Source organism: Prosopis cineraria, unplaced genomic scaffold, assembly GCF_029017545.1.
Source record: "Prosopis cineraria cultivar Desert tree isolate PC_DT_omini unplaced genomic scaffold, ASM2901754v1 PC1147, whole genome shotgun sequence".
Taxonomy (NCBI): Eukaryota; Viridiplantae; Streptophyta; class Magnoliopsida; order Fabales; family Fabaceae; genus Prosopis; species Prosopis cineraria.
The window spans coordinates 18,319-28,437 of NW_026556472.1; the positions used below are offsets into that span (position 1 = coordinate 18,319).

Here is a 10,119-nt window from a genome sequence, read left to right on the forward strand (position 1 = left end):
TTTTAATATGCAAAGTGAAAGTGACGTTGGCTTTTGCTTTAACGTGTGTGTGTGTCAGAGTTTTTACTGTATGAATTGAAAGTCTATTTGAACTTAGTCAATTTACCTTTTATGTAGTCTTCTTTCAAAATTTATACCCCACACACTTTCTCTCTTTTTGTTCTATTTAAAAAGCATTTTCTTAATATTTAATAAAAGTTAAATGAAAAAATTTATGATAAAAATTTAATAAAATAAATTATAAATGAAAGAATTTTTTTTTGCCCAATAAATAAGATAAGAGTGTGTGTGTGTCTCAAGCTTAGAAGGTAAGTATACTGTCAAGTTTAGATTCAAACTCTCCCTATATAATTAAAAATAATATATATATATATATATATATATAACAGAAAAAAGATTATACTTAGGTGAGAAATCAATTTCAATATCAATCAATATAAAATTTAAAATTTATAACAAGTATTCTAATTAAGACTATAATATAACACACGAGCTTACTTAATTTTGAGTCTTTTTTTTTTTAGCATAAAAAAGGTTAAAAAATGCAAGTTGAATGGTTTTTTTTTTTTTGGCCTAAATGCAAGTTGAATTAAAATATCAGAAAGTGAAGATGAGAGTGGCTCGTTATAATCCTGTGGCTTTAAAAAGGGAAAAACTGGTTTTTGTTGCAGAACCAACTCGTCAAATTAATCCAAACCTCATACACAACCAAGAACACAGTGAGGACTTGAGATCCATGGATTACGAGTATATTCTGGGAGGAATCCTAGCTTCTGGTTTAGTGCTTGCGTTTCTTGTTGCATCAAAATTTTCAGAAAAGAGCAAGCTGGTCAAGAGTAGTTCATCATATGTACACGTGAAAACAAATGGTTTTGCAGAATCATCAAAAGATCCAGAGGTTGAAGACGATACTGATGTAATCATTGTGGGAGCTGGAGTTGCTGGTTCAGCTCTTGCTTATACACTTGGAAAGGTAGGATTAACGGCTGTGTTTTCATCAGAACTTTGCATAGATCTGTTCATATTCTGGATTTCATACTTCAAGTTTGTTCTCAATCACTCAAAGAGAAAAGAAAATTCTCGTATATGTTTTTCCTTCTTGTTTTCTCATCAATAATCAAACAAGAAACAATGGACATATTCGTGAAACCCATTATATTTCTTGACTTTTCTAATCTGATGGTTTTTACGATTTAGATCCATGTGAAGCAGAAGGAAAGAAAAAGGTTCTTGGTATTATATATTACAATTTTCTATATCATTTACTGCTCTTGTTCTAATTATAAGATACCATATAAGTCGCTTTAATTATAATAAAATGTTTGGAGCATTTAGAAACTTTTCTGTTGGTTTTGCCCTCCATTTGAAGTACTATTTTTAACCTTATATATTTACCAAAAAAAAAAAGAAGAGTAAAATTACACCTAAGTTCTAGGAAAGAGAATTTATTATTAAGATATTACATGAAATTCATAAAATACTCTAAAATCTCAAGTCTTATGTATTTACAATTTGATAAAGGATATTTACAATAAGGCATCGGGCATTTACAAGTTATAGTAAATTTTATGAAAAATCTTGATAATAAATTCTCTTCTATAAGAGCTAGGCGTAATTTTTCCAAAAAGAAATCCTCGCACATACTATTTAAGGAATTGTAAACAATGAACATGGCATGAAAACTATGCTAGTTTAGTGATATTTCTACATTGCTGATTATTCGAATTGCTTCCACTTTTTTATTTCTATTGTATAAATATTCTATTTTTCCATGGTATTTTTTTTCCTATAAAAATTCTAGAAGGCATTCTTGCTAATAGTAGGAGAAATTGAAAATACGGACTATATAATGAAATTTATTACAAATGCATTTCTGAAATTACTGTCAAGGGCCTTGATCCTTTTTTGGGAAAATTTTTTTCTCATGAATAAGATTGAGGGAATTAATAGCCTAGTTTTAATCGGTATGAAACTTCCCATATCAACTTAAATCTATTAATACTTAAATAACCTGACAATGTCGTTCTCAAGTATAAATCTATAAGCTCATTAAATTTATGAGTTTTTTTTCATTACTATTTATTAAGCCCAATTTATTCAACATGAGACTTACCACATATATCCACACACTTGTAGAACCCGGCAAAAACTTCTGGGAAGCATTGACCTCTGGCTTACCAATTAATAATAATTGGGTTGTATCGCAAAGAAAACGTGAAATTTCTACATCAGTGATTTTTCTTTGTTTCCTTTTTCAAAGTTTCCGTGGATGGAAATGAAATTAATGGCTGACAAAAAATTCGAGAAAGATTGTTAAAGAATTATATCTAAGTGTGTGGTGGCATTTGCAGGACGGAAGAAGAGTTCATGTGATTGAAAGAGACTTGAAAGAACCTGACAGGATTGTGGGTGAATTGTTACAGCCTGGAGGCTACTTGAAGTTAGTTCAATTGGGTCTTCAGGGTAAGATTGTAAAATTTATATGTGATTAGCTTCAAGTAATTATTAAGTTATAAATATTGCATTAATAATTCAAAAATTATAATTAATTTTAATAGTCAAACTTGTTACAAATTTTCAGGAATGTCATTACTGAAGTTTAATTAGGGAGAATGATATTAAAGGACCAAAAGATTGAATTAAATTTAAATAAACCAAAATATTTGAAAATACAAAAAAGGGTCAACGATCATTTAGTAAATTATAGTCTAAAAATATAATTTGTTTCTCTCATTTCATAATTTGCAACATTCAAAATAAGAATTTACAAGTGAAATTCACTCATTATTGCTAAAAAAAAACTTGTCAAACATATTAACGTTTTCAATAATTTGCTACTCAAACACCTTTATTTTCAATCATAACAATTTATTTGCAAATTTTTGTTTTCAGTGTTGCATAGTATGAAATATGATGAGAGTAACAAATTTTTATGTCAATTAATTCGGTCATTAAAAGATTTTTGGTCCTTAATTTAGGTTTTCAAATCTTTTGATCCTTATTTAAATTTAGTTGAATCTTTTGATCCTTTAAAGTCATTTCTCCTAAGAAGATTTACAGTTTTAAGTAATTTTGACTTTGCCAAAAAAAAAAAGACGGATATATGTTATGGAAAAATTTTGTTGCAAATTGTTTTGTGACAAATTCTGTAAAATTGATTCTATCTTTAATGAAAGCAAAACTTGAATTATGTTGCAATATCATGTGTTATAAATTTTATCAAACCTAATTATTTTATTTGGTCTCAGTACTATAAATTAAGCTTTATCTTATGTCTCAATACGAATGTGATAAGAGGAGGGGCGCGAGCTCATAAATTATAAATGTCATTTTATTTCTGTGATAACAAGTAATCAGGACTACGTACATGTGAAAGTTGAAAGAAAAATTGAAATGATAACAAATAGCATTTAATTAATTTGCAGATTGTGTGGATGAGATTGATTCTCAGAAAGTGCTTGGGTACGCACTGTACAAAGATGGGAGAAGCACCAAAATCCCATATCCTTTGGACAAGTTTGAGTCTGATGTCTCCGGCAGAAGCTTTCACAATGGCCGTTTCATACAGAGAATGCGACAAAAAGCTTCGTCTCTTCCAACGTACGTATGTGTGTACTGTTCCGCCTCCATCATTTCCCATCACAATCAATTAACACACACACGTACACTTTGATTCAATTCCATTAATTAATTTAAGTTAACTTTTGAAATTTGACGATATGGTTGCTCTGTTCAACTACTCTCTCCATATTATAATGTAAATTATTTTTTAAAAATTTAATTAATCTAAAATATAAAGCATTGAATAGGTATGATGTATTTTTTTCAATTGCATTCTTATTTTATTAAGTAATTAATGAAAGTATTTTTAAATAAGTTAAATGTCATATTTATTATTCTCAAAGGAACAATTAGAAAGGTGAGAAAATTTTTAAAAATCCAAAATTTTAACTATTTTTTTTTTGGAGATAAGTAAATTTATTAATAATAAGTTATATTGTGGTTTGCAGGAAGGAGTACATTGTATTAAGTATGCTACCTAAGTTGGTGGCATAATAAAAGGCACGCTCTCTAAGAAAATTTTATAACTTTCTAAAAATTCTATGCACAATTTTTTTTTTCATACTTTAGTTTTCCATATCCATGTGACACGACTATACATACCCAAAGATTTGTCTGTAAATATATAAAGCACATAATCAGATTGTATAATTTATATAGCTAACCCCACCTATATATTAAAATAAAACTTGTTGTTATTGTAATATTTTATTACTTATTTTAAAATGCTACAAGTACATTAATTATTTAACTATTTTTCATTTTTTGAAAGATGCATCTCAAGTATAATGTTAATTTTTGAGGTAATTTAACTTTTATTCTCTAAAGCTTCTCTCACTTGTCAATTTAGTCCTTAACATTGACTTATGAAAAAATTCAGTGCTTGTAATTATTAAGTTAAGTAATTACAAGGGCTGAGTTATTTTTATTCAAAAGTTTGGAATTAACTAAATTGATAATTTAAGGAAAGTTTAAGCACTAAAACTTAAACGTTTGCTTAAATTTTGCAGTGTGAAACTAGAACAAGGAACAGTGACATCCCTTGTAGAAGAAAAAGGAACAATCAAAGGAGTACACTACAAAACAAAGAGTGGACAAGAGCTCATTGCAAAGGCTCCCCTTACTATTGTTTGTGATGGCTGTTTCTCCAACTTGAGGCGTTCTCTTTGCAACCCTAAGGTATATATACATAATTCCTATACGTTGATATATTCTTTGATATTTATATCTCTATTCATACCCGTTTTTGAGGTAGAGTTAATATAACACAATATATATAGTTATATATGATGTTTAATCTCTTATTTATTACATTTATTGGCTCTTTAATTTCTATCCATATCAAAATGCCCCATCTTATTTGTTTTGTAAATTTCTATGGATAATTCATAACTGTTCACACACACACACACACATTACTTTATCAACTTTTTTGCCTGCTTTGACGAGGGTATTGAGTCGGTGGTCCCGGAGGATAACATAGTTTTTTAGTTCTTTACTTTCAAACCCCATTGTGGTTAAAAGGGGGGAAAAATGTGTGTGGGTTGTTGTGTGATGTATGTTGGATGCGTGAAATGCATGTGTGGGATCCTCTACCCATGTATGCTTCTCTTTTGCATCCCTTTATTTATCTCTTGTCTACTTGGAGGCCTTACAATTAGAAGTAAGAAATGGGCTGGCCAAGCTTTTGGGCTTAGCCTGTAAGCTCAATTATTTTGAAATCGATCATTTTTTTTAAAGCTTAACTCTTATTTATAAGATTTAGGGTCGAGCCTATGAGTAATTTTAAAGAACAAACATATATTCTAAAATTTAAATTTAATTTTAAAATTAAAAAATATTTAATTTTTTAGAGATAAAATAAAAACAAACCACCTAAGTTTGAGTTTATTTTTAAGGCTTATCAAAGCCAAGCTTCAAAGTTCAATTTTTTTTCTCTTAAAAATGCTGTTTTTTTTTAAATTTAAACTCTTATATCAATTTTTTAAATTTCTCAAGTTCAATTAGGCCCGATCCTTATTTTGAATTTTACTTATAATCAAGATTTTTTTAATAAAAAAGTGAAGTTATTATCAAATTTTGATCAAATAAATTTACGGTAGTTCCCTACAATATTATAAATACAAAATTATATGCCATTCGACAGTAGTTTTGGTTTTGAAAATTAATTACGATTTTTAAAATCTCACATTGATCAACTTCAATGATTTTTCAACATCATGCTCGTTTAATTTCTATCTAGCATTTTCCTCCTTTATTACCAACTTTTTTTTTGGGTATAATTATTTAGTTTTTTAGTAGAATTACCTGGTCCAAATTAAAACAATGAGCTTTTTTTTGGCATATTTTTTCCATATACTTAAGTTTCAAACCCTTGATTCGATTAATGGACGCAGGTTGATGTGCCGTCTCATTTTGTTGGCCTAGTGCTGGAGAACTGTGACCTTCCATATGCAAACCATGGGCATGTAATATTGGGCGATCCTTCTCCCATCTTATTCTATCCAATCAGTAGTACTGAGATTCGGTGTTTGGTCGACGTTCCCGGCCAAAAACTACCTTCCCTTGCTTCCGGTGACATGGCTCATTACTTGAAAACTGTAGTAGCTCCTCAGGTATATCATCAACTCTACACTATCAATTGCCTTCTCTTTTCCCAATTTTTTAATACCAACTAATTTTCAGAATTCACATTGGACCTCAACTAATCTAGATCAAGTCGGGATAATATAGGTGTAAAGCTCTCCCCAATTAACCGTATGATAGTCCCACATCATGTGATTAGAGAATTAATCACAATTATATAAGTGTATGGTGAATCGTTCTAAAGTACCTTATGTTATTTTTGTATAAGTGACAAACTTTAGTTTGTGATTAATGTGAAAAATTGATAAAAAAACGAAGGGAAGTAGAAGAAGAAGAAGAAACAACAAGAAGGAAAATATTAAATGTGTAATAATCTCACATTGTGTGATTAGAAAATTAATCACCATGGTGTATAAGTGTGTGGTGAATCTTTCTAAGGTAGCTTAAGTTATTTTAGTATAAATGATAAATCTTAATTTGTGATTAATTTAAAATTTAGTATCCCAAACGGAAACTAAACTTGAAATCTTGCTCAATGAATTAAACTATAACAAGTGGTGTGGTGGACCATATTGAACTTTGCGTTGTTGGTGTTGGCTTATTGCATTGTTTTTTCTTTGGAATTCAGATTCCACCGGAGTTGTATGATAAGTTCATAGAAGCGATAGAGAAAGGAAACATAAGAAGCATGCCAAACAAGAGCATGCCTGCGTCTCCTTATTCCACACCTGGTGCTCTTCTCATGGGAGATGCCTTCAACATGCGCCACCCTCTAACTGGTGGAGGCATGACCGTCGCCCTCTCCGACATCGTCGTTCTCAAGAATCTTCTCCGACCTCTACGTGATCTCCACGACGCCTCAGCTCTCTGCAAATATCTCGAATCTTTCTACACCCTTCGCAAGGTGATCGTCATTTTATGTTACTATGAAAAAAACTTAATAGAGAGCGCCCTTATCATGACATTTATAAGAACATAATCACCCTAAAAGATAAAGACAAAATTTATGGGCGCTCCAAAAAATTGAACCTACCAGAGTGCTTTATTGCAAAACACTCTAATATATTTGTTAGAAAATGTGATAGATGTACTTCTCATTTCCCTTTTAAAAAACATCTTTTTACCTACTACACAATGCATTACTAGAGTCAAACTTCTGCTGCAGTATCAAATTTGAGAGATCTATCAATGTGGCCCACACGCACACATGCACGTGCCCAAGAAAAATTTGAAAACTTAAGGGGCCATGGCGTGAAATCTCATTACAATATCTAAACTGAAGGGTGTTTGATTTGCAGCCAGTGGCATCAACAATAAACACACTTGCAGGTGCACTGTACAAGGTGTTCAGTGCATCACCAGATCCAGCAAGGAAGGAGATGAGACAAGCATGTTTTGATTACTTGAGCCTTGGAGGTGTTTTCTCTGAGGGACCAGTGGCCTTATTGTCTGGTCTAAACCCTAAACCTTTGACTTTGGTTCTTCACTTCTTTGCTGTTGCCATCTTTGGTGTTGGACGCCTGCTCTTCCCTTTCCCTTCACCACAACGCATTTGGATCGGTGCTCGATTGATTTTAGTGAGTTTTTTCTTTCCACTTCCTTCTTAATTATATACATACATGTTATTCCTTTGCTTTTATTTATCAGTCACCTTTACCATGTTTTATTGAAATTACCAGAAGAAAATTCAAAACTCATTAATTAACTTTGTCTAAAAGTTTAATAAATTTTCAACTCCATCAGTACTTGCTAAATTTATACACCCCCCACATGGATTTTATATTATGTTATCTATTGATAAATTAATTTTTAGTGTATAATAATATTTTTTTTAATTCCTTGTTATATGTCAGGCAGCGTCAGGTATCATATTCCCCATAATCAAGGCTGAAGGAGTGAGACAAATGTTCTTCCCTGCAGTTGTGCCTGCGTATTATAGAGCACCTCCTGTTCAACCATAGAATGTCACATCACGCAATACCTAATAAGGTTATTATATATTATGGAAAAAAAAAACATTGTGGTGGTGTATTTTTGCCCCTAGTTTAGAGGGAGATAAAACTGTAAAATTTTTAGGTAGAAAAGAGTTTTTTTTTTGAATAATTCATGTTAAAAAATAATGGTTAAATTATGCATAACTTACTGCTCAAGTTCGGGTTATTTGTAGATATTTAACCTTAGTAATCTTTAAAAGTTTACCATAAATTAAAGCTTCTAAATTTTTATATTTCTGTAAATAATCTTCTTGTGAATATGGCAAAGGATTTATATGCATGTGAGTAAATGCTTTTAAGGATCGAGGAGTTATCTATGCATAAGTTTGAAGGAGTTACTTCTTAATGTATTTTTTGAGGAGTTAAATATTTAAAAATATAAAATATTTTTAGTGTTTTAAGGTGTAATTAATGTTCTTTTTCCTAAAAATACCCTTAACAAATAAATTATTTAATATTTATTTTGAATGAAACACCCTATTAAATAAGAATAAATATAGAAAGAATATATAATGTGTTAGTTTGAAAATAATTAACTAGTTTATTAGGAAGTGATATTTAATTAAAAATGTCTTATATTTTTTAATACATGCAAAAAGGAAAAAAAGTTTAAGAGGTATTTCGTAGTATTTTTTTTTTGGCCAAAAGTATTTGGTAGTATAATTGCATCTGGTATTATATGAGAAGTGTTACATGTACTGTGTATATATGACCAGTCAAATTGAATTTGAACCATCTGTATCTTATTATTTTGGAATAAAATTTGAGATATTATTTTTATCTTGAATATATTGCAAAGTAAAACGATATGGATATTTCAAGTATGAATTTATATAAGAATAATAATTTAAACATGACATATATAAACATGAAAAATACTAATGTTGTGTTTGGATGTAGAGGGAGATTTATTAGATTTGGATTTAAATTTGAGCCAAATCTATTATTTGAATTCATAAAAATTTATGAGATTGAATTTGATGCAGATCCAAACCTAAATTCATATTTTATTAACATTTTCTTGTAATTCTAAATATCTTATACACTTTAGCAATTTGAAATGTCATACACTTAAACTATCTTGTTCTCTTGTTGAATATGAAATTGTTTGTTTGAGTTATTCTACTCGAAAAAAAAATTTAAATTTAAATTTATTAATCCAAATGCTACCCTAACTTATTCAAATTAAATTTCAGCACCTACCCAATGTCATTTATAACTCTTCACAACTAACTACCTACCCCAGATCAATATGTTATAAATCAATCAACCTTGTAGAGGGAGGACAACGGCCTTGATGTTGATGAATTTAATGAATCAAACAGTACTTGATTTAAAAATAAAAGCTTTACAAAGACTATCTATCTTTTTGGCTTCAGTCAAAGTATAATATAACTCAATATTCTCATCTTAATTAATATTAAATATAGAGAGAGAAAGGGTAATATTAAAATAAGCCTATTTAATGAAAACTTAATCTTCTCAAAGTGTCTTATATTTTGGGACGATAAATCTTTTTTAAAATGTCTTATAATTTAAGATGAAGGGAATACCACATACTACTTTTGTTGCCAAGGCCCAAAAAAAAAAAAAAACCGAAGTCAAAGAAGATTTCAAAACAAAATATACTTTAGTCACTAGATACACGAACTATTGAATCCTATAAAAGATACAGGAGGAGAACAAGCTCTCATTTTCCCTCCCTCCCTCCCTCTCCCTCTGTGTGTGTGTGTTTTTTTCCCCCTCCTTTTTCCTTCATCACTCATATATCAAAGTTTTCAACAGTTCTGATTTATTATTTTATAAAATGTTTCAATTATGTATTGATATTCTATTCTGATCTAAATTTTATAAAATTATTATTACTATTTTAAATAATAATATATAAATAAATTTAAACTGTTAAAATGTGATTTCTCTTTTAAAACTGAAAAATTTTATTAAAATATTTTACAAAGTGATTTTTTTCAATTTTTTA

At 29.6% G+C, this 10,119-nt stretch overlaps 1 protein-coding gene across 1 annotated transcript; it reads left to right on the top strand.

Annotated features, from left to right (window-relative positions):
* Window positions 1–646: 646 nt before the first annotated feature.
* Window positions 647–8,315, top strand: LOC129299396 (squalene monooxygenase SE1-like). Its single transcript, XM_054937872.1, has 8 exons — window positions 647–973; window positions 2,352–2,463; window positions 3,426–3,600; window positions 4,572–4,740; window positions 5,958–6,176; window positions 6,776–7,051; window positions 7,446–7,724; window positions 8,001–8,315. Exons 1-8 carry the CDS (start codon window positions 737–739, stop codon window positions 8,106–8,108), a joined length of 1,575 nt encoding a protein of 524 aa, XP_054793847.1. The 5' UTR covers window positions 647–736; the 3' UTR covers window positions 8,109–8,315.
* The last annotated feature ends 1,804 nt before the right edge of the window (window positions 8,316–10,119 follow it).